At 38.1% G+C, this 25457-nt stretch overlaps 1 protein-coding gene across 2 annotated transcripts in view; it reads left to right on the top strand.

Moving 5' to 3' along the window:
- Positions 1-25457, top strand: part of MANBA (mannosidase beta) — a 137643-nt gene that overhangs the window by 74395 nt on the left and 37791 nt on the right. For both annotated transcript variants that reach the window (XM_025386310.1, XM_025386311.1), the window contains 3 exons: positions 13812-13963; positions 22735-22852; positions 24784-24870. In XM_025386310.1, coding sequence (XP_025242095.1) covers positions 13812-13963; positions 22735-22852; positions 24784-24870 — 357 coding nt within the window. The remainder of the gene's footprint in view (positions 1-13811; positions 13964-22734; positions 22853-24783; positions 24871-25457) is intronic.

The following is a 25457-nucleotide window of genomic DNA, read 5'->3' as shown; positions in this document are numbered from 1 at the left end:
AGACAGAGAAAGAAATGTCCATGTAAATGCATGTGTATGTGTGGGTAGACACACACACACACACACACACACTCATATTTCCTAGCTCTTTTCACATATTTCCTAATCCTTTCTCAGAGCACCTGGGAAGAGTGGCTCTCTAGTAGCAGTGAATGGATTTAGGACCCATATCTTGATCTAGAATACCACTCTGTGCTAAAAGCAATCAGGGCTCTTTAGAGAAATGACTGATTCTCGAGCTGGAGCCTGCAATATCTTGCTGTTCCAGAAAGTAAGGAGGTACTCAATAATAATGTGACACATTGAAAAGACACAAGGGCCTTCAATCTTCAGTCTTCAATCTACTATAATCTTCAAAAATGTCAAGGGAAGATTGAGGAACTGTTCCACATTGGAAGAGACTATGTACGAACTGGGTGCAGTGCAGTGATCTTTTTTGTCATAATGTTATTGGGGCAACTGATGAAAACTTGAATGGGGGGGTCTCTGGGTGATGGTCATATAGGAGTTCTTTGTATTACTGTTGCAACTTTATTACAAGTTTGCAATGGTTTCAAAATAGAAAAGGATACCATTATGAGAATGAAAAGCAGCAGCAAAATCCTGATGGGAAGGGGCTGGTAGCGAGGGAAAGACTAAAAAGAGTTAGAAAGCAGGGAGGCAGCTGAGAGGGCAAGGTCTCTGCGAGGTAAGAAATAAGAACAGGATGGATTCGCTTTGGGATGAGGGGCTCTGTTTGAGTTGTAACAGTGGTGAAAGGTAACACATGGGAGGGAAGGATGCAACTTGAGGATGGAGGTAATTTTGAAGCTCCCTAGGACCACTTAAAGTATATTTTCTTTCTATAAGACTTGCAAACTCTTTTGTCAGTGGAGTTTTAGGGTGAAAAAGTAAACATGAGAAAGAAAGCTAGGGAGTTTTGGTCAAATAACGTTTTATTTTTTATTTATTGTGACATATAACACATACAGAAAAATACACAAGCCATAAGTGAAAAGCTTAATGAGTTATGAGAAAATGAACACTCGTGTAACTGTCATCCTGTTCAAGAAACAGAACATTAATTACTAGCACTTCACACCTCAAACTCCCCCCTCCCTTCTGTGAGCCTCCCCAATAATGACCCCTGTTTCCTTTCCAAAGATCCACTGTCCTGACATCCATCACTAGGTTACTTTTGTCTGTTTTTGAATTTCATGTACATGGAACCATATAGCATGTATTCTTTAGTGTGTGGCTAATTTGGCTCAACATTATGTTTTTGACATTTAGATATAGTAGTGCCTCCTTATCTGTGGTTTCAGTTACCCGTAGTCAGCTGTGGTCTGAAAATAGTAAATGGAAAACTCCAGAAATAAGCAATTCGTGAGTTTTAAATTGCTCACTGTTCTGTGTAGCATGATGGAATCTCGTGCTGTCCTGCCCTGTCTTGTCCAGGACATGAATCATTGCTTTGTTGAGCTTATCCTTGCTGTATACATTATCCACCTGTTAGTCGCTTAGCAGCTTTCTCCTTTATCAGGTGGAAAAAATCATAGTATATATGGGGTTCAGTACTATCTGCAGTTTCAGGCACCTACTGGGGGTCTTGGAGTGTATCCCCTGTAGATAAGGGGGGACTGCTGTTTGTTGTTCTGTGTAACTGTAGTTTGTCTATTTAAGTTGTATAAGATTTTATTATACTGCACATTTTGCTGTTGCAATTTGAGTAATTGCCAGTTTTGGCTATGCCAAGTAATGCTGCTGTGAACATTACTGATATAACGCTTGGAGCACATACGCCCCCAGTGGCCTATCTGCTGGGAGTGGAATTGCATGATTATGGAGGATGCATGAGTTCAGCTTTTTCGGTTATGCTAAACTGCCATCCAAAGTGGTTATATGAGACTTGCCTAGGCTCCTCATGCTCACCAGCACTTAGTACTGTGTCAAACTGAACATTGAACACTGTTTTCTCATCATCAGCCCCTCCTTATCTCACCTCTGTTGCTCTTGTTTCCTGATGGCTTTATTGTTACCATGGGCTTGCTTATGCAAAAATAATTCTATTTTAAATATACCTCATTGAAATCCATCTTGCTTCAGTTTTATATCTTTCTTTCTTGCCTCTCCTCTTCCATTGAGCTTAGAAACGTGTTTAGGATTTCTTTTTTTTTTTTTTTAAACTGAGTGTATCACCAGCATATTTGACTCAGACAAAAGGTCCGCGGGAAGTTACAGATTTTGAATGCAGCCCATACAGCAGAAATGTATGGAATCATGAAAAGAATGCAGGCACTCGAGAGAGAGGAAAGTGCTGACTACATTTCTTTGTGAACATGGCAGAATATTTTGATGACTGAGATTTTCTTATGTTGAGTGACATTGGGGAAAATGGTTTAAGCAAGAAGGGAGGTCATGTATTGAAAAAATGTCAACAGGCAATTTAAACATTAAAAAATAACAAGATAAAAAATAAATGTTGGGATATCATAAATTCTGCCAAAGAAATCATTGCATGAGGGACCTTAGAATGTGAGTCTGGGAGAGTTAGCTTTATCAGTTTGGGAAACCAAATTGATTTTTTAACAAAAGAAAAAGTTTTGTGTTTTAAGTGGGAATGGGAGAGGATACTCTGGGTAAATGGAATAAAAAATCTGACCAATCAGTTTTTCCCATTTTCTTCCCAGGTTAACTCAGTGTTTTTATCCTACTAATTGATTGTACTGAATTGACTGGGTAACATGTTTTAATGAACTAATACGTATTTTTGAATGCTTATTATGACTTGCCTTTATGGAAAAACAGGAAACCAATTAGTTGATATTTCTCTTACACATAATTGATTTTATAAGAATTTCCCAGGTATTCTATGTATAAGGTATCGTTTTGCCAAAAGCAACAGAAGGCTGTTGCTGTGTACATTTGATCCTGGGATCAAGATTCTCCAATGAAATTATTGTAGGAAAATAGATGTAATAATAGGTATTCTATAATCAACTAAAACTTGTATTTCATAGTTCCCAAGCCAGAAGAGGTGAATGATTGTCCGTGGCTATTACAATTACAAAAACAATTGGGAGTTTTTTTTCTTTTACAGTGTTTTTTTTTTCTTTTTTTCAATGTCACTTCGTTGTTTGTTTTTTAAATTCCTGTCTTCATCTTTGCAAATTCCACAGGGCAAAAAACCAATGTAATACAAGTGGAATTTTTTCTAAGTGCTACTTTTGGCTCTCTAAAGACCTTAAAAGTACATAGCCAAATAATATGGAATTAAGAATAATCAAGGTGTATTTTTGTATTGAGAGGGCACAGAGATTATGAAATATGTCTCTTTCTGTATTAGGTTTCTAGGTCTATCATTACAAATTACTATCAACTGAGTATCTTAAAATTTATTTTCTCACAGTCTTGGAGGCTGGAGTCCAAAATCAAGATGTTGGCAGAGCCGTGTTCCTTCCAAAGGTTCTGGGAAAGAATTCTTCCTTGCCCCTTCCAGCTTCTCATCATTGCTGGCAATCCTTGACTTGTAGATGCATCACTCTGATCTCTGTCTCCACCATCATATAGCTTTCTCCTTGTGTGTGTGTCTTGTTTCCTTTTCTTATAACTACACCAGTCATTGGGTTAGGGCCCAGTATGACCTCATTTTAACAAAACTAAATATATTTGCAAAGACCTTATTTCCAAATAAGGTTACATTTTTGGGTGGACATGCATTTTGGGGGGACACTGTTCAACCCAGTGCACTGTCCTTTTGGCCTTTTCCTTGTCAGAAGTTTTATTAAAGATTTCCAAGATGGCTATAGGCAGTGGCTTCCTCAGGTGGGCCATAGGAGCAGTTAGCCCTAGGTGCAGACAGTAAGTGGGTGCCTTGTGTATAGACTATCCATTGGCCTGTTTTTCATTATTACTATATACGGGCAATTCTATTAATAAATAATGCCAGTGATAGAATACTTCTCTTACCCTCTCCCTCTCCCAGTCATATACTGGTCTAAGTTTTATCTGTGTGTTTGGTTATTCTTGAATGTTAATAATATACATGTATGCTTAGATTTAGCACACTTTTATTACTAGTCCTCTAATAGACTTTATATTCTACATAAAAGTTAATTTGGAGTATTTTTTTTTTTTTTTTTTTTTTTGAGACAGAGTTGTCTCTTTTTGCCCACACTGGAGTACAATGGCATGATCTCGGCTCATCGCAACCTCTGCCTCCCAGGTTCAAGAGATTCTCTTGCCTCAGCCTCCTGAGTAACTGGGATTACAGGCATGCACTACCATGCCCGGCTAATTTTTGTATTTTTAGTAGAGACGAAGTTTCTCCGTGTTGGTCAGGCTGGTCTCAAACTCCCGACCTCAAGTGATCCTCCCACCTCTGCCTCCCAAAGTGCTGGGATTACAGGCGTGAGCCACCTCACCTGGTCTGGAGTACTCTTAGTTATACAGTCATTCCCAGATACATGAAGATTCAGCTTCATGCAGTCATTTTGAAAACAAATTTATAGCAGTTTGGAATTGTTTGAGCTTGCTTTGAACACAGTTTGCGCCTCCATTCCCTGTCCTATACATGCCTGTGTTTAAAAGCATTACAGATTAGAAATAAACACCAATAGCACAGTGATTCTAAAAAAGGAGAAACTCAACATAAGTTACTTCAATTTGATGTGATCTCTTGGAGTTATTTTTATGCTTTAAATTTACAATTGAGAAAGCTGTGGATTCTGAGGTGTAATGTGTAATATTTTGCTTGGTAAGTGCATGTTTTAGTTAATGTGTGAAATATATTCTACTAATTTTAATGGTGTCTTTTTTTTTTTTTTTTTTTTTTTTTTTTTTTTTTTTTTTTTTTTTTTTGAGACGGAGTCTCGCTCTGTCACCCAGGCTGGAGTACAGTGGCCGGATCTCAGCTCACTGCAAGCTCTGTCTCCCAGGTTTATGCCATTCTCCTGCCTCAGCCTCCCGAGTAGCTGGGACTACAGGCGCCCGCCACCTCGCCCAGCTAGTTTTTTTGTATTTTTAGTAGAGACGGGGTTTCACCGTGTTAGCCAGGATGGTCTCGATCTCCTGACCTCGTGATCCGCCCGTCTCGGCCTCCCAAAGTGCTGGGATTACAGGCTTGAGCCACCGCGCCCGGCCTTTAATGGTGTCTTTAGAATTGAAATTTATTCTTTTATATTTGTTGTTTTAAAACTAAAGAAAGAGTCAAACTAAAGCATGACATCAGTGGTATGCTTTAGTAGGGGGTGGCAGATATTGAAAAAAATACTTTGGAATTATTATTATTATTTTGTTGTTTTTAGAGGCAGGGGCTCACTCTGTCACCCAGGCTGCTCATAGCTCACTGCAGCTTTGAACTTCTGGGCCCCCGTGATCCTCCTACCTTATCCTCCTAAGTAGCTAGGACTACTACAGGCACATGCTACCATGCCTTGCCTATTTCATTTTTCTAGAGATGGGGAGCAGTTAGCTGTAGGTGCAGACAGTAAGTGGGTGTTGCAACACAGCCTGCCATGCTGCCCAGGCTGGTCTCGCACTCCTGTCCAAAAGCAATCTTCCCACCTCAGCTTCCCAAAGTGTTGAGGTTATAGGCATGAGCCACTGCCTGGCTGGAATTCTTTTTGACAGCACTCTGGACACTTAAAACAGAGATCAAATGTGTGAATTGGTCAGATAGGCCTATATTGAAGGTGGCAGAGTGGAAATAAAGGAGTCATTCTTACATTTCTGGAAACAGAGATCAAATGTGTGAATTGGTCATATAGAAGGTGGTAGAATGGAAATAAAGCAGTCATTCTCATATTTCCAGAAAAACTGCTGCAGAATGCACAGAAAATAGCTTCAAGGAATGGGATTATTATTTCAGAAACCTCTGTCGTCGTCCAGGATAAAAGATGCTGCGTATGTGGCCAGTATTCACTGTGGAGTTCATGCAAAAATCAAAGAAATTAATCCCAAAAAATATTTCAGCCTCTTGGAAATTATTCTCTGAGCCTTGTGGAATTTGCTTTTTTGGAAACTTTTTTCCTGCGTGATTTTTTTATTAGAACTTTGGAAAAATTGTATTCATTCTTTCTCATCTCACCTCATTGATGGGAAAAGCTGCAGAAAATCTTCCCTAGACAAGATGGAAGGTTTATTATGAAGCTGGGTCACTGTAGAAAAATTTTGAAAAGTTATCTCAACTTTGAAGTACCATGTAATCCAAAGAAAATGTGGATACATGAATCAGCTCAGATATTTCACTCTGCTGTATGCAGTTCTCTCTTTGGAATTATCTTTTTTCCAGTGTAGTTTTAGATGACATTAATCACATACAAAAATATTTGCAAATAGTCAGACTCTATCTTGAACAATGTACAGTGAAATTCCCAACTTTACAAGCCTTCTTTGAAGACTTTGAAGGTAAGTGCACAGAAATTTTGGTGAAGCCTATTTCCTGTGTAACAACAAAATATGAGGAAATCGACATTTACGTAGAAAAAAGAATCAAATTTTGAAGAAGAGTGCCAGGAGAAACAACAAAGAGTTGCTGGTTTTCCATAGCTCAGAGAAATCCACCTAGCAATGCCAAACGCCCCAATTGTTGTCCCTGAGAACTGGACACTTGTTCTACAGCAGTGAATCAAATAGTATCTGTGTTCACAATCATTTTCTGTGATTTTACAGAAGAAATACTTGAGAAGTGGGATTTTTTTTTTAATACCTCAGAGGCATTTGTAAGTAGTTTGAACGAAAGTCAAAAGAACGAAGGCATGGATATGACTGCATTTTTTGGAGTTGAATGTGATGTGGGATTTTTATGAATCTCTACCAAACTTATTTTGTTTAATATTTTTCTAAAATATTTGCATATCTCTGGCCTCATCTGGAAGAACATTTCTGAGTTAAAATTAACAAAAGGTATTTTTCCATCAGCTATGACAAATGAATCAAATATTGAACATGTATGTCCAAAGAAGATCAATTTTGAGAAAGCTGTTGACAGATTTTTAGAAGGTAAGGCTGAAAATAGCAAATGTTATTATTTCTTACTATAGCATACCATTAGGTATGTTATTCCCTTTATGAGTTTATTAAATATATTAATATAATCAGAACTTGAATCTATTAACTTTTCCTTTTTTTGGACTCTAATATTGGTTTTACCTTTTAAAAAACTGGCATGATTATGCAAAGTTCAGTGAAAGAAAGTTTTTAATGTCTACATTCTTTTCTGGACATTCTTTTCTGGAATTATCATTATTCATTTCATTTCATTACTTCTATTGAAAATAACTTTGTCATATAGAAGAGGAGGTCTTAAAAAGTGATCCTATCTGGTGTCAGATGTACTAGATACACATCTGGCTACAAGGATAGATAACTGTGCCAATGTTAATGTTAATCTGTTAACTTCTGGTTGTGCTGTCTGCAAATTGCAAGGGCACAACCAAGTTATGTCTCTTGTGTCATCCTGCAGGGACCTGGTTGACAAGAGCTATTTGTGGAGACCCAGAGCTTGTTTTCTCAATACTTTTACACGCTGGAGCACTTTCAGAACAAAGACAGAAATGCAGTGTTTGGTTGTGTCTTAAAATATATGTAAAAGGATTTTAGCAGGTTTGACATTTGACAACGTTTAGAAATAAGTGGGTTTCTTTTTAAGAAGAAAATGGCCCTTTTGAAAATCTAGTGATGCTATTACAGCTTTTTAAGTATCTGATTACAAACAGCTGAGAAGCGGCCTTGGGCTTATGAATCAATGATTCATTACATATCATCTGTTTGGTCTGCCAGAGAAAGAAATTTGAGGAGTACCGTGTTTATCAGTCACGTACCTCTTAAGCCCTTTAGTTCAGATAGCCTTAATTCTTGTTTGAAAGAATGCATTCAACTATCCTGCACTTTTAAAGTTAATCCTTCTATTTTGAAAAGGAAATGTTTATAAAGTTAATAAAAATACAGATTTAGTGAGGAATTAATAGAAACTTCAAAAATAGATAAAAATTTAGAAGTTAAAATTTTTAATTTTCAAACTGCCCGACTTACACATTTTTTAGTTTCTTAGGTATTTATACCTTTTTCATACCGTTAGACAATAATTTGCTTTGTTGGACTGTTTAAAAAATTTTAGTCTCATGTGAAGATTACATATTTACTTTGGATGCAAATATGTGTTACTCAAGGGTCTTTTCAAGAAATCTTTTAGAACCCATTATTTTCTCTGAAGCAAAATACCTGTTGTAGAAGAAGGCTTTTATGTGACTTCAAGACTGCCAGAGGATGTGGAAAATTACTGACACTTATCATAGAAGCAGGAGCCTTTCACTTGTCAAAGAATGCCCAGAGGGAAAGGTGGCTGGTAATTACTACTTCACCTCTGAGGCACTGTCAGGTGGTTTGGGTTCGTTGTCACCCCAGTCATAACTTGTTATTGCAAGAGTTGGGGGATAGGGAGAGATGTCTTTTTATAAGAACATTTGCACAGAAAGGAAAAATGTGCTGGAAAGTATTATGTTGTATAGTTAATACAGTTTGTAGCCTTCATAGATATTAAGAAATAAATAAATTCTATTTTCTGCGGTAGTGATTCTCAAATTTTTCTGGACTCAGCACTGCATTATACTTACAAAAGTTATTGAAAACCACAACATGCTTTTGTTTATATGGGTTATATGTACCGATATTTACCATATTAAATATTAAAACTGGGAATTAAATATTTACTTATTCATTTTAAATAACCATAATAAACTCATGGCACATATGACTATTTTTATATATGACTTATTTTATAAAAAATATATTAACAAAAAAACTAGTGGAAATAATGACAGTTTTACGTGTTAGCAAGTCACTTTAATGTCTTGTTTAGTAGGAGACAAAGGGATTCTCATCTGTATCTGCCTTCAGTCAATTTGCAATATGTTGTTTCAGTTGAAACAGATTAAGGAAATCTGACCTCACACAGATATACTTGGAAAAGGGAAAAAATAGTCTTTTCAGATAAATTGTGGATTTTCTTTTAACAAATGATAGTTTCTTAAAGGTTAGTTGCAGTGTGAATTGCAACTAACCAACGAACTTTTTATTCTCTCTTACGTTAAAATCCATTGGTCTATCTTGCACTTTGTTTGAATTCTTTACCCATATTATATGATATTGTAATGTAAGGCATTGGTCATTGGAAAATGTTTGTTTCTTGGAAAATGTTTCTTGAGAGTTACAGATCTTCTACATGTTGAAACATTTCCTTTTATAATATCACATTTGTTAATATCACCACTGATGTCATCTAAAAAGTTTTTTTTTTTAATTATACTTTATGTTCTAGGGTACATGTGCACAATGTGCAGGTTTGTTACATATGTATACATGTGCCATGTTGGTGTGCTAAACCCATTAACTCGTCATTTACATTAGGTGTATCTCCTAATGCTATCCCTCCTCCCTCCCCCCTCCCCACAATAGGACCTGGTGTGTGATGCTCCCCTTTCTGTGTCCAAGTGTTCTCATTGTTCAATTTCCACCTATGAGTGAGAACATGCAGTGTTTGGTTTTTTGTTCTTGTGATAGTTTGCTGAGAATGATGGTTTCCAGCTGCATCCATGTCCCTACAAAGGACATGAACTCATCCTTTTTTATGGCTGCATAGTATTCCATGGTGTATATGTGCCACATTTTCTTAATCCAGGCTGTCATTGATGGACATTTGGGTTGGTTCCAAGTCTTTGCTATTGTGAATAGTGCCTCAATAAACATACATGTACGTGTGTCTTTATAGCAGCATGATTTACAATCTTTTGGATATATACCCAGTAATGGGATGGCTGGGTCAAATGGTATTTCTAGTTCTAGATCCTTGAGGAATCACCACACTGTCTTCCACAATGGAAATAGTTTACAGTCCCACCAACAGTGTAAAAGTGTTCCTATTTCTCCACATCCTCTCCAGCACCTGTTGTTTCCTGACTTTTTAATGATTACCATTCTAACTGGTGTGAGATGGTATCTCATTTTGGTTTTGATTTGCATTTCTCTGATGGCTAGTGATGATGAGCATTTTTTCGCATAAATGTCTTCTTTTAAGAAGTGTCTGTTCATATCCTTTGCCCACTTTTTGATGGGATTGTTTGTTTTTTTCTTGTAAATTTGTTTGAGTTCTTTGTAGGTTCCAGATATTAGCCCTTTGTCAGATGAGTAGATTGCAAAAATGTTCTCCCATTGTGTAGGTTGCCTGTTCACTCTGATGGTAGTTTCTTTTGCTGTGCGGTAGCTGTTTAGTTTAACCTGACAAAAACAAGAAATGGGGAAAGGATTCCCTATTTAATAAATGGTGCTGAGAAAACTGGCTAGCCATAAGTAGAAAGCTGAAACTGGATCCCTTCCTTACGCCTTATACAAAAATTAATTCAAAGTGGATTAGAGACTTAAATGTTAGACCTAAAACCATAAAAACCCTAGAAGAAAACCTAGGCAATACCATTCAGGACATAGGCATGGGCAAGGACTTCATGACTAAAACACCAAAAGCAATGGCAACAAAAGCCAAAATTGACATCTAAAAAGTTTTTAAGTAAGTATCTACTACCATCAGGTAGTAGATACAAGTTTTCCCTAATCCCAATTTTTACTTGAAAGTTTGAGTTTTATCCTTAGCCACAAACACTGCCAGTTGTTTTCCTTGAAATGATAGGCTCACTTCATTCATTTCTAGAGAATGTCTGCCAAGTGTCCAAGTCTGAATAACCATCGGTTGTCTGTCAGGCCTTCTATCAAGTAAAAATGGGGTGTCATGAACAAGGCCAATTCAGCTTACATACAACTCTAATAATGGCCCAGAGGCTTTTCCTCCAGCTATGTATTGTGAATGGTGCTTTATGGGTATTGCTCATTTCATAATGCAGGGTATTAAAATTATGCATACCGAGGGTTGGGATTTAATGAAATTAATGTTTACTGCTTTATCAAGGACATTCGTAAGTGAAACTGGCTTTTTTCATTTTCCTGCTAATACATGAAGGTGAAAGATGTAACGACTACTAGCAATTTGGAGCTACTGCCTTGATTCCTGCTAAGGCAGCAGCAGTGTTACCTACCACTGCTTTTGTAACATCGGTGCCAATGTTAACACAGTAATTACAGGATAACCCTGAGATTCAAAAAGTTATTTAGTAATTTGAATATTTCAGCACCTCTTGTGTATTGTTGCCAAAAATTCACAGAAAAGAAGATTTTTGATGATTTATTGTGTTGATAACATACAAATACAAGCAAACTGGCAAGTCCATCTATATCTGGAGATTCACTCATTTGTAAAGCAAAAGTATGATTATTTCAGATGAGATATCAGGCCAGTCTTCATACTGCAGTCAAATCTCTCAACTGGACGAGTTACTCTGTCATTGCAAAGTGGCAGTGCTGTTATTTCCTTTGCTGACTCTTCATCTAGTAAGCATTCTGCAATGTCAACAGTACAACTATCTCTCAGCTAGTATGTGTACTTCTCCAGCCAGGAGTGCATAACTAACCCTGTAAGATGCTCCAGTGGGTTTTTCATGTCTGGTTTGAAAAGATGTAATAAACACGGTTTGACTTTTAATGAGCTTATCATGTATAAGTTTAAGTATTCAATTCTCTTTTCTTCATACTGTGAATGATTCGTCTCAATGAGACACTACAACTTAACTGGCACCATAAATATTATTTTAAAATGTTTCATTGCATAATGCACAAAAAGATAAGTTATTAACATCCATAAAGTTGAGAGAAAGATGACTTTCATCATAATTTCACTTCTTATTCATAATTTTACCCAGTTTCTTTAGAGTAGATTCTTCCCTTGCATGAGTCAAAAGACTGTCTGATATGTCAGTTTCACTTTTTTCAGCAACCTTATAGACAGATAGTGCAGTTATGGGTTGAGAAGGTAAGCCTTCTTCTTTTTTTTTTTTTTTGAGACGGAGTCTTGCTCTGTAGCCCAGGCTGGAGTGCAATGGCATGATCCTGGCTCACTGCAACCTCCGCCTCCCGGGTTCAAGTGATTCTCCTGCCTTAGCCTCCCAAGTAGCTGGGATTACAGGCATGCACCACCACACCCAGCTAATTTTTGTATTTTTTTAGAGACAGGATTTCACCATGTTGGCCAGACTAGTGAGAAGGTAAGCCTTCTGATCTCATTTTGACAATTCATCCCTAAATTAGAAAAAAGTATTATAAATAAATTTTCTTTTAGAACAAGATAAAATATTACTAAAGTGTAAAATGAGTTTCAATTAAAATTAGATTTTGTTTTTGTTTGAAAACTTGAAAATATTGCTGTGAAGAGTAGTACCTACTCCTTTTGTGCTTCTGTGTAGTTTGCAAGGGAAACTTTGGGGTTCAAAGTAAGAATTTATTGAACAACAATGAGGGTACAGAGATTATAGCAGGAATAATCAAAGACAGCTATTAATAGTAAGAGCACAGTAAAAGTACTGAGAACAAACTGAGTTAATCTCTGAAAATGCACTGCTTCATACCATAAACCTCTGCCACAGAGCTACATCACAATGGAATACACAGCACACATTCCATTAGCTGTCAGAGTGATGAAGTAGGCACACATCATGTAGTCTCTGGAAAATTCCACTGACACTCAGAGACTGAGAGAGAGAAAGGCAAATAGTGTTTTAGTTTTACTCTAAGTCAAGGACCCACTGAAAATCTCCAAGGGACCTCCTGGAGTCCCCAGGCCACACTTAAAGGACCATGCACTGTTCTAGATATTGGAACCCACCATCAATGGTGTTTTAAAAGTCACCTCTGAAAATCACTGTGCATTCTTGACATTTTGCAGCCCTGAAGCAGGAGTGATCATCGCGTGTCAAGATCCTCCTTATCCAGGACATATTCTGTATCTTCTTGTAAAGTTAATTCTGATATCTTTTGTCATTTCATATAAATAAAGGCAGGAGTCAGGAAGCAGAATGGTGGACACTTTTATTACGTGAAATAATTTGACTAATTCATTCACTGATTTTTTAAATTAGAGAAATGTGTGCTTTTGGCTTAAGGCTACGCTTTATTGGTATAAAATGTTATCATATAAACTTGATCCAATTTATGGCTGGCAAGAATAAAGATTTTGATAAAAACGTCAAAGCTTCTCTATCTGGGGTCTTGCTGCCCATGCTTAACTGGGGGAAATCCTGCCTAGGCTGTCACCAGGATGGAGCCTCTGCTTCCTCTCCAGAGCACCAACAGCACAGAGTGCATGCTCCTGCCCCATCTACTTCCATTAGAACACCACATACATCTCCAGTCAAGAAATCAGAGCGTGCTCAAACGTTGAGTTTCATGTGTAATTAGGATTAAATTACCCATTAAACGAAGCGATTTTATGGTAATGTGTTATTAAGATTGCAAAGTTGTTCAGTTAGAACATTTGATTCTAAGATGCATGTCTGGCTACCTTTTAACACACTGAAATGAGAATGTGTTTTTCAAAGACAGCATTTTTTTCTATATTTTTGAAATAGCATGTTTTTGTTTTAATTTAGACATGTTATCTTCAAATTGTCTTTTTTGATGTTATCACAAATGCCTATTTCATGTGGAAGACTACAGTAGCTCTTTAGTAGTTTCTATATTTCTCTTTTAAAAGAGAAATAACAGATGCTAGCAATAATTTATATGTGTATATTCCTGAAATGTACATTTCCACATTATGTGCTTCATAGTAAATAGGAAAATTTACATTAAACTACTGAATGTACGTTTTTCAAAAGGGTCTGCTTCTTTTTTAAAAAAACTACTTTGCTTATGTTTTAAATTTGATATTCATCATTTAATTCTGTTCATTGCAGGTTTATTTTAGGACAGTGGAACTTATAGAAGAGCCCATAAAAGGGTCTCCTGGTTTGAGTTTCTATTTCAAAATTAATGGATTTCCCATATTTCTAAAAGGCTCAAACTGGATCCCAGCAGATTCATTCCAGGACCGAGTAACCTCTGAGTTGTGAGTTATTGTCTTTCTTTTCTTGTTCCTCTTTTAATTAAAAGTCCCGCAAAGCTTGAGATTTACTCATTTTTACTTTCTTTAGTCCCTGGGTAAGGAACTAACAGGTAGTATAGAATTCTAGATGATGGAAACTTTAGAATGGATAGGATTTTAAAAATCATATATTCCATTCTCCTGGGCTACAGGTGGTCTTAGAGCTAAACTATTTGAGACTGTTGAAGCCATTCAATTTTAGAAAACTATTATATGTTTACTCTGGAGAAATAAGAAAATGACTAATTAGTATTTTGAATAGTTCCTGAAAAAAATATTAAATTCAACTATTTTCATCTTTTCAAATGATACCTTAAATGTTTTTGAGCATGGTTTTGAAAGATAAGAACACATATTTACCTTTACTCTTTTTTTTCCTCTTCTTTTTTTTTGAGACAGAGTCTCACTTTGTTGTCCAGACTGGAGTGCAATGGCAGAATCTCAGCTCACTGCAACCTCCGCCTCCCAGGCTCAAGTGATTCTCCTGCCTCAGCCTCCCAAGTAGCTGGGATTACAGGCGCAGGCCACTACTGCCCAGCTAATTTTTGTATTTTTAGTAGAGATGGGGTTTCACTATGTGGGCCAGGCTGGTCTTGAACTCCTGAACTCAAATGATCCACCTGCCTCGGCCTCCCAAAGTGCTGGGATTATAGGTGTAAGCCACGGGGCCCAGTCCAATATTTACCTTTCTATGCTAAGGTATTTGCATATTCTTTTACCTTTATCTTAACAAAAAAAAATCTTGTGTGTTATGGAGGTGCGGTTGTGGGAGGGTGGGGAGGAAACTGGGAGCCAGCTGGTCAGAGGATACAATGTAGCAGATATGGTCAGAGGATACAATGTAGCAGATATACAGGCGAGCAAGCCCAGAGATCTGATATACACTAGGAATATAGGTTAAAAAAAAAAAAAAAAGTGCTCTTTATAGGATTCATGCTAAATGAGTAGATTTTAGCTACTTTTGCCACAAAAGCAAAAAAGAGTGGCTAACTATGTAGGACAGCAGTCCCAAATATTTTTGGCACCAATAACCAGTTTCGTGGAAGACAATTTTTCCACAGATTAGGGGTAGGGGGTCGGGGGGTGGGGAGATAGTTTTGGAATGAAACTCTTCTACCTCAGATCATCAGGAATTAGATTCTCATAAGGAGCATGCAACCTGTATCCTTCGCATGCACAGTTCACAATAGGGTTCCTGCTTCTATGAGAATCTAATGCTGCCGCTGATCTGACAGGAGGTCAGGTAGTAATGCTTGCTCACCTGCTGCTTACCTCCTGCTGTGCTGCCTGATCCACGGTCCAATCCGTGGCCTGGGGGTTGGGACCCCTATTGTAGGATGGTAAGTACGTTAGTTTGTTTCACTATAGTAACCTTTTAACTATCTATCTATCTATCTATCTATCTATCTATCTATCTATCTATATCCCATAACATCATGTCATATACCTTAAATATGCACAATACAATTTATTTAAAAACAAAATATAATCTTAAAAGTTCTAGATGTAGGAAAAAAATTAAAAATGTTTTTCTGAGACTGAAGAAATAGAACTTTGGAAGAAAATAATATTTCCTAATTGGATCTGTAAATTTATATCTTTTTATTTATTTATTTATTTATTATACTTTAAGTTCTAGGGTACATGTGCACAATGTGCAGGTTTGTTACATATGTGTACGTGTGCCATGTTGCTGTGCTAAACCCATTAACTCGTCATTTACATTAGGTATATCTCCTAATGCTAGCCCTCCTCCCTCCCCCCAACCCACGACAGGCCCCAGTGTGTGATGTTCCCCTTCCTGTGTCCAAGTGTTCTCATTGTTCAATTTCCAACTGTGAGTGAGAACATGTAGTGTTTGGTTTTCTGATCTTGCAATACTTTGCTGAGGATGATGGTTTCCAGCTTCATCCATGTCCCTACAAAAGACATGAAGTCATTCCTTTTTATGGCTGCATAATATTCCATGGTGTGTATGTGCCATATTTTCTTAATCCAGTCTGTCATTGATGGACATTTGGGTTGGTTCCAAGTCTCTGCTATTGTGAATAGTGCCGCAATAAACATACATGTGCATGTGTCTTTACAGCAGCATGATTTATAATCCTCTGGGTATATACCCAGTAATGGGATGACTGGGTCAAATGGTATTTCTAGTTCTAGATCCTTGAGGAATTGCCACAGTGTCTTCCACAATAGTTGAACTAGTTTACAGTCCCACCAACAGTGTAAAAGTGTTCCTATTTCTCCACATCCTCTCCAGCACCTGTTGTTTCCTGACTTTTTAATGATTGCCATTCTAACTGGTGTGAGATGGTATCTCATTGCGGTTTTGATTTGCATTTCTCTGATGAGCAGTAATGATGAGCATTTTTTCATGTGTCTGTTGGCTGCATAAATGTCTTCTTTTGAGATGTGTCTGTTAATATCCTCTGCCCACTTTTTGATGGGGTTGTTTTTTTCTTGTAAATTTGCTTGAGTTCTTTGTAGGTTCTGGATATTAGCCCTCTGTCAGATGAGTAGATTGCAAAAACGTTCTCCCATTCTGTAGGTTGCCTGTTCACTCTGATGGTAGTTTCTTTTGCTGTGCAGAAGCTCTTTAGTTTAATTAGATCCCATTTGTCAATTTTGGCTTTTGTTGTCATTGCTTTTGGTGTTTTAGACATGAAGTCCTTGCCCATGCCTGTGTCCAGAATGGTATTGCTTAGGTTTTCTTCTAGGGTTTTTATGATTTTAGGTCTAACATTTAAGTCTTTAATCCATCTTGAATTAATTTTTGTGTAAGGTGTAAGCAAGGGATCCAGTTTCAGCTTTCTACATATGGCTAGCCAGTTTTCCCAGCACTATTTATTAAATAGGGAATCTTTTCCCCATTTCTTGTTTTTGTCAGGTTTGTCAAAGATCAGATGGCTGTAGATGTGTGGTATTATTTCTGAGGGCTCTGTTCTTTTCCATTGGTCTATATCTCTGTTTTGGTACCAGGACCATGCTGTTTTGGTTACTGTAGCCTTGTAGTATAGTTTGAAGTCAGGTAGCATGATGCCTCCAGCTTTGTTCTTTTTGCTTAGGATTGTCTTCGCAATGCCGGCTCTTTTTTGGTTCCATATGAACTTTAAATTAGGTTTTTCCAATTCTGTGAAGAAAGTCATTGGTAGCTTAATGGGGATGGCATTGAGTCTATAGATTACCTTGGGCAGTATGGCCATTTTCATGACATTGATTCTTCCTATCCATGAGCATGGAATGTTCTTCCATTTGTTTGTGTCCTCTTTTATTTTGTTGAGCAGTGGTTTGTAGTTCTCCTTGAAGAGGTCCTTCACATCCCTTGTAAGTTGGATTCCTAGGTACTTTATTCTCTTTGAAGCAATTTTGAATGGGAGTTCACTCATGATTTGGCTCTCTGTCTGTTATTTGCATATAAGAGTGCTTGTGATTTTTGCACATTGATTTTGTATCCTGAGACTTTGCTGAAGTTGCTTATCAGCTTAAGGAGATTTTGGGCTGAGACAATGGGGTTTTCTAAATATACAATCATGTCATCTGCAAACAGGGTCAATTTGACTACTTCTTTTCCTAACTGAATACCCTTTATTTCTTTCTCCTGCCTGATTGCCCTAGCCAGAACTTCCAACACTATGTTGAATAAGAGTGGTGAGAGAGGGCCTCCCTGTCTTGTGCCAGTTTTCAAAGGGAATGCTTCCAGTTTTTGCCCATTCAGTATGATATTGGCTGTGGGTTTGTCATAAATAGCTCTTATTATTTTGAAATACGTTCCATCAATACCGAATTTATTGAGAGTTTTTAGCATGAAGGGCTGTTGAATTTTTTCAAAGGCCTTTTCTGCATCTATTGAGATAATCATGTGGTTTTTGTCTCTGGTTCTATTTAAATGCTGGATTACATTTATTGATTTGCGTATGTTGAACCAGCCTTGCATCTCAGGGATGAAGCCCATTTGATCATGCTGGATAAGCGTTTTGATGTGCTGCTGAGTTCGGTTTGCCAGTATTTTATTGAGGATTTTTGCATCAATGTTCATCAGGGATATTGGTCTAAAATTCTCTTTTTTGTTGTTGTATCTCTGCCAGGCTTTGGTATCAGGATGATGTGGCCTCATAAAATGAGTTAGGGAGGATTCCCTCTTTTTCTATTCATTGAAATAGTTTCAGAAGGAATGGTACCAGCTCCTCCTTGTACCTCTGGTAGAATTCGGCTGTGAGTCCGTCTGGTCCTGGACTTTTTTTGGTTGGTAGGCTATTAATTATTGCCTCAATTTCAGAGCCTGTTACTAATCTATTCAGGGATTCAACTTCTTTCTGGTTTAGTCTTGGGAGAGTGTAAGTGTCCAGTAATTTATCCATTTCTTCTAGGTTTTCTTGTTTATTTGTGTAGAGGTGTTTACAGTATTCTCTGATGGTAGTTTGTATTTCTATGGGGTCGGTGGTGATATCCCCTTTATCATTTTTTATCGTGTCTATTTGAGTCTTCTGTCTTTTCTTCTTTATTAGTCTTGCTAGTGGTCTATCAATTTTGTTGATCTTTTCAAAAAACCAACTCCTGGATTCATTGATTTTTTGGAGGGTTTTTTGTGTCTCTATCTCCTTCAGTTGTGCTCTGATCTTGGTTATTTCTTGCCTTCTGCTAGCTTTTGAATGTGTTTGCTCTTGCTTCTCTAGTTCTTTTAATTGCGATGTTAGGGTGTCAATTTTTGATCTTTCCTGCTTTCTCTTGTGGGCATTTAGTGCTATAAATTTCCCACTACACACTGCTTTAAATGTGTCCCAGAGATTCTGGTATGTTGTATCTTTGTTCTCATTGGTTTCAAAGAACATCTTCCTTTCTGCCTTCATTTCATTATGTACCCAGTAGTCATTCAGGAGCAGGTTGTTCAGCTTCCATGTAGTTGAGTGATTTTGAGTGAGTTTCTTAGTCCTGAGTTCTAGTTTGATTGCACTGTGGTCTGAGAGACAGTTTGTTATAATTTCTGTTCTTGTACATTTGCTGAGGAGTGCTTTACTTCCAACTATGTGGTCGAGTTTGGAATAAGTGCGATGTGGTGCTGAGAAGAATGTATATTCTCTTGATTTGGGGTGAAGAGTTCTGCAGATGTCTATTAGGTCTGCTTGGTGCAGAGCTGAGTTCAATTCCTGGATATCCTTGTGAACTTTCTGTCTTGTTGATCTGTCTAATGTTGACAGTGGAGTGTTAAAGTCTCTCATTATTAATGTGTGGGAATCTAAGTCTCTTTGTAAGTCTCTAAGGACTTGCTTTTTGAATCTGGGTGCTCCTGTATTGGGTGCATATATATTTAGGATAGTTAGCTCTTCTTGTTGAATTGATCCCTTTACCATTATGTAATGGCCTTCTTTGTCTCTTTTGGTATTTGTTGGTTAAAAGTCTGTTTTATCAGAGACTAGGATTGCAACCTGTGCTCTTTTTTTGTTTTCCATTTGCTTGGTAGATCTTCCTCCATCCCTTTATTTTGAGCCTATGTGTGTCTCTGCACATAAGATGAGTCTCCTGGATACAGCTCTGTGATGGGTCTTGACTCTATCCAGTTTACCCGTCTGTGTCTTAATTGGAGCATTTAGCCCATTTACATTTAAGGTTAGTATTGTTATGTGTGAATTTGATCCTGTCATTATGATGTTAGCTGGTTATTTTGCTTGTTAGTTGATGCAGTTTCTTCCTAGCATCGATGGTCTTTACATTTTGGCATGTTTTTGTAGTGGCTGGTACCAGTTGTTCCTTTCCATGTTTAGTGCTTCCTTCAGGAGCTCTTGTAGGGCAGGCCTAGTGGTGACAATATTTCTCAGTATTTGCTTGTCTATAAAGGATTTTATTTCTCCTTCACTTGTGAAGCTTAGTTTGGCTGGATATGAAATTCTGGGTTGAAAGTTCTTTTCTTTAAGAATGTTGAATATCGGCCCCCACTGTCTTCTGGCTTGTAGAGTTTCTGCTGATAGATCTGCCGTTAGTCTGATGGGCTTCCCTTTGTGGGTAACCCGAGCTTTCTGTCTGTCTGGCCTTAACAGTTTTTCCTTCATTTCAACTTTGGTGAATCTGACAATTGTATGTCTTGGAGTTGCTCTTCTGGAGGAGTATCTTTGTGGCGTTCTCTGTGTTTCCTGAATTTGAATGTTGGCCTGCCTTGCTAGGTTGGGCCTAGGCAAAAAAAAGTTCTCCTGGATAATACCCTGCAGAGTGTTTTCCAACTAGATTCCATTCTCCCCGTCACTTTCAGGTACAACAATCAGACGTAGATTTGGCCTTTTCACATAGTCCCATATTTCTTGGAGACTTTGTTCGTTTCTCTTTACTCTTTTTTTCTCCAAACTTCTTATCTCGCTTCATTTCATTCATTTGATCTTCAATCACTGATACCCTTTCTTCCAGTTGATCAAATTGGTTACTGAAGCTTGTGCATTTGTCATGTAGTTCTTGTGTCACGGTTTTCAGCTCCATCAGGTCATTTAGGGATTTCTCTACATTGGTTATTCTAGTTAGCCATTTGTCTAATCTTTTTTCAAGGTTTTTAGTTTCTTTGTGATGGGTTCAAACTTCCTCCTTTAGCTCAGAGAAGTTTGATTGTCTAAAGCCTTCTTCTCTCAGGACTTGTCAAAGTCATTCTCCGTCCAGCTTTGTTCCATTCCTGGCAAGGAGCTGCATTCCTTTGGAGGAGGAGAGGTGCTTTGATTTTTAGAATTTTCAGCTTTTCTGCTCTGTTTTTTCCCTATCTTTGTGGTTTTATCTACTTTTGGTCTTTGATGATGTACAGATGGGGTTTTGGTGTGGATGTCCTTTCTGTTTGTTAGTTTTCCTTCTAACAGTCAGGACCCTCAGCTGCAGGTCTGTTGGAGTTTGCTTGAGGTCCACTCCAGGCCCTGTTTGCCTGGATATCAGCAGCCAAGGCTGCAGAAGAGTGAATACTGCTGAACAGCAAATGTTGCTGCCTGATTGTTCCTCTGGAAGGTTTGTCTCGGAGGGGTATGTGGCTTTGTGAGGTGTCAGTCTGCCCCTACTGGTGGGTGCCTCCCTTTTAGGCTCCTCGGGGGTCAGAGACCCACTTGAGGAGGCAGTCTGTCTGTTCTCATATCTCAAACTCCTTACTGGGAGAACCACTGTTCTCTTCAAAGCTGTCAGACAGGGATATTTAAATCTGCAGAGATTTCTCCTGCCTTTTGTTTCGCTATGCCCTGTCCCCAGAGGTGGAGTCTACAGAGGCAGGCAGGCCTCATTGAGCTGCGGTGGGCTCCACCAGTTTGAGTTTCCGGCCGCTTTGTTTACCTACTCAAGCCTCAGCAATGGTGAGTGCCCCTCCCCCAGCCTTGCTGCCACCTTGCAGTTAGATCTCAGACTGCTGTGTTAGCAATGAGGGAGGCCCCCTGGGTATGGGACCCTCTGAGCCAGGTGTGGGGTATAATCTCCTGGTGTGCCATTCGCTAAGACCCTTGGAAAAGTGCAGTATTAGGGTGGGAGTGACCTGATTTTCCAGGTGCCGTCTGTTATGGTTTCCATTGGCTAGGAAAGGGAATTCCCTTACCCCTTGCGCTTCCCGCTTCCCGGGTGAGGCGATGCCTCGCCCTCCTTCAGCTCTCGCTCGGTGGGCTGCACCCACTGTCCTACACCCACTGTCCAACACTCCCCAGTGAGATGAACTCAGTACCCCAGTTGGAAATGCAGAAATCACCCGTCTTCTGTGTGGCTCACGCTGGGAGCTGTAGCCTGGGGCTGTTCCTATTCGGCCATCTTGGAACCACTTTTACCTAAACTTACATCTCTGTGATGCTGAAAATAAACTTTATGAAATGAAAATAAACACATTTAAACTTATTTATTATCTAAATTAAATAACATTTTAGCGTATTTACAAATGTAGAAATGTGCGTTGTAGTATATCATTTGATATTTAGAATGTAAACGTGATCAGTAACTAAAACCTGATTTTTTCCAAAAGTTGTAGTAATTTCCTTTTATTTTAAAATGTGTATATTATTTTAGATTTCATAAGAAAATGAAATTCTTCTCCAGACACAGCCACGGGATAATTGGCTCTATCTTTTCCTTTTCAAATGCTCCTCTCCCCTCCCAGCTGGGGCTGGGTTGGCTGTGGTCCTTCAGCCTGGCTGATCCAATTGGTGAGCCTGCCGTGGTGCCTGTGCTGAGCCCTCAGTGCTCTGGGTCTGCCCATCCTGTTATTGGGCTTGAACAGTGTTGTGGGGATGGAGGGAAGGTGCATGCTCTCAAGCTGCCTGTAAGTTTCTAGATTTTCCTGAGGGTAATGTGAATAGGAATTGGAAAAAGTATAAAGGAAATTTACTAGAGAAAGAAATACAGGGCTGGAGGAATTGTATAATAGGAAATACAGGTGCTAGGCACTAATACTCAAGTATTGATTTTGTTTTATAGTGTGGAGGGTTTGTATAAAATTAGTGCATACTTTCCAAGGCTTACAACTGTATTTTTTATAGGAATAAATATAAAACATAAATTGAATTTTAAAAAGAGTATAATAAAATAAATAGGTAAAATATAATAGGTAAAGATATCACCCATAGGTTTTCTGTTTGTTTATGTGTTTATTTAATGTGTATATAATTTTATATTACTTTCTTTAATTTACATTCTAACCAAACCATCATGATTTTAGAGTGTTTTTTTCTAACAGAGATTAGAAATGTGTTTATCTGGTTTTTTTTCCAAGTTATGATTTGTTTATAAAATGTCTTCTACAGGTTACGGCTCCTTTTACAGTCTGTTGTGGATGCTAACATGAATACTCTTCGGGTTTGGGGAGGAGGAATTTATGAGCAGGATGAGTTCTATGAACTCTGTGATGAACTAGGAATAATGGTGAGACGTTGATAGCATTTTATGTATTGATAAGTTACTCTATCCTCAGTTTGACTGCCAGTGTTCTGAATGATGCAATTGCCCCTGTCTCAGAGCCAGATATTCCATTTGGGGCTATAGGAATAAATGGCATCTTGTAAACCCAGAGCCACAGGTGATTGCAACTACCATAATTATTTATTTTTAAATGATAGATATCCTGTAAATTATTTATATCCCAGTATACATATACCTACTTTTAAAATAATTTTCTTTGTGATATTTAAGTATGCATAGAAAATAAAAGAAAATATTTAAAACACTTAAAGGAGATCTGACAAAACCTAAAGAAGAAGAAAAATAATGAAATTAAGTAAAGATGTGTTTCATATTATTTTTCTAAATTTTTTCTAATTTTTTATTTTTAATTTGTTTTGAGACAGAGTCTCACTCTATTGCCCAGGCTGGAGTGCAGTGGTGCAATCTCAGCTCACTGCGCCTTTCCCTACACCGGGGTCAAGCGATTCTCCTGCCTCAGCCTCTGGAGCAGCTTGGATTACAGGCGTGTGCTAAATTTTGTATTTTTAGTAAATCAGCATCCAGCTGATTTTTGCATTTTTAGTAGAGATGGGGTTTCACTGTGTTGGCCAGGCTGGCCTTGAACTGCTGACCTCAGGCGATCCACCTGCCTCGGCCTCTCAAAGTGCTGAGATTATAGGCACGAGCCGCTGTACCTGGCCCTAATATTGTTATTAAGTACTTTTAACGTGTTTTGCAATTGTGAGGATAAAGCAAAGAAAATATATTCTGTTAGTTCTATTATTAGTGTTCTAAAATATAAGGAATGCCACAGAAGACAAGGAATTATACTAATGTTGATAATGCTGATGGTCATTGTGACAATGACATTATTATATAATATTCACTGAGTGCCAGGACAGGCATTGTTCTAAGTGCTCTACGTATTTTATCTTCATGCCCATTCAATGAGGTAGTTACTATTCTCTATCCTCATTTACAGATAAAGAAACTAACACATGAAGAGGTTAAATATTTTACCCAAACTCTAACAGCCTGTTTATGGTGGAATCCAATTCTGACTCAGACAGGCTGCTTTGGGGCTATGACTTTTTTTTTTTTTTTTTGAGATGGAGTCTGGCTGTGTTGCCTAGGCTGGAATGCAGTGGTGCGATCTTGGTTCACTGCAGCCTTCACCTCCAGGGTTCAAGTAATTCTTCTGCCCCAGCCTCTCAAGTAGCTGGGATTATGGATATGTGCCACCATGCCCGGCTAATTTTTGGGTTTCTAGTAGAGACAGGGTTTCACCATTTTGGCCAGGCTGGTCTCAAACTCCTGACCTCAGGTGATCCGCACCCCCTCAGCCTCCCAAAGTTCTGGGATTATAGGTGTGAGCCACTGCTCCCAGCAGGGGCTGTGTTCTTAACCATTGCATCACACGGCCTCCTTAGGAAGGGACTTACGTAGTTTCGTTACTGAAGTGTGCATGTAGTAATCCTTTTGTCTATGAAAAGCGAATTCCTTTATAAATGAAGTATGATTCTTAACAGTCTGGTGCATCTCTTAATACCAAATGCCTGGTGAAAATTGGAATGAATTAGAAGTGAGGAGGGGCTGGAGGGAAGCCTCATTCTATGTCCCCTTCACACATTTTTTCTTTTTCAAATTCTTCTGTCTTCCCTTTCTTTTATACCTGCCTAGGGTTTTCTCTTCTCAGGTTTCTGTACACTTTTGTGCAGTTCTGGGAAGTCTTAATGTCTTTGATACCTTTCCTGGGTGCCTTTATACATAATGGTGCCCCAATGATCCCACTCATCAGGCTAACTGAATTTTTCATTTGTGTGAAAAGTAATGCCCAGAGCTCAGAATGAAGACTTTCTTCTGTGTAATAAAACTTATGGAAGTGTTACATTCCCTTTTATTTGATTCGCTAGGTATGGCAGGATTTTATGTTTGCCTGTGCCCTTTATCCAACTGATCAGGGCTTCCTGGATTCAGTGAGAGCAGAAGTTGCCTACCAGGTATGTTATTACCCTTCCAAGAAGAAATAAAACACATAATATGTTTTAGTATTGCCTTTTGTTAAATCTTGCTTCCTTTTGGTTTTTGTTCTCTACTACATTCCATGAAATATTACACAGCCAGGTAATTGACATCTAGGTGATTCTACCCAGTGTCATGGCTTTACCATCATCTATTGGCTGATGACTCCTAGATTTATCCCCAGTCCTGATTTCTCTGCTGAATTCCTCTTTCTTATATCCAACTGCCTACCTGGTGGCTCTGCTTGGAGGTTTAACAGGCATCTGAAGTGTAACATGTACAAACTAAACTCATATTGCTCCCTGACAATCTTGCTTCTTCTGGAGTTTTCTCCATCTCAGCAAACAGCAACACCGCTGTTTGAATTGCTCAGGAGAAAAGTTTAAATCGGTCGTTGATTCCTTGATTTATTTTGGATTCTACATATTGACATTTATATTTATATTCACAGATACATAAATGCAAAGAAATGATTATATGCTTTCTCCGTCTACTGAAAAGACCTAGAAATAATGGACAGTGTTGTAATGTTGAATATTCTTTTTTTTTTTTTTTTTTTTTGGGG

This window comes from Theropithecus gelada, chromosome 5 (assembly GCF_003255815.1).
Source record: "Theropithecus gelada isolate Dixy chromosome 5, Tgel_1.0, whole genome shotgun sequence".
NCBI lineage: Eukaryota > Metazoa > Chordata > Mammalia > Primates > Cercopithecidae > Theropithecus > Theropithecus gelada.
Note: the sequence above shows the minus strand (reverse complement) of the source record. Positions and strands in the feature narration are given on the sequence as shown.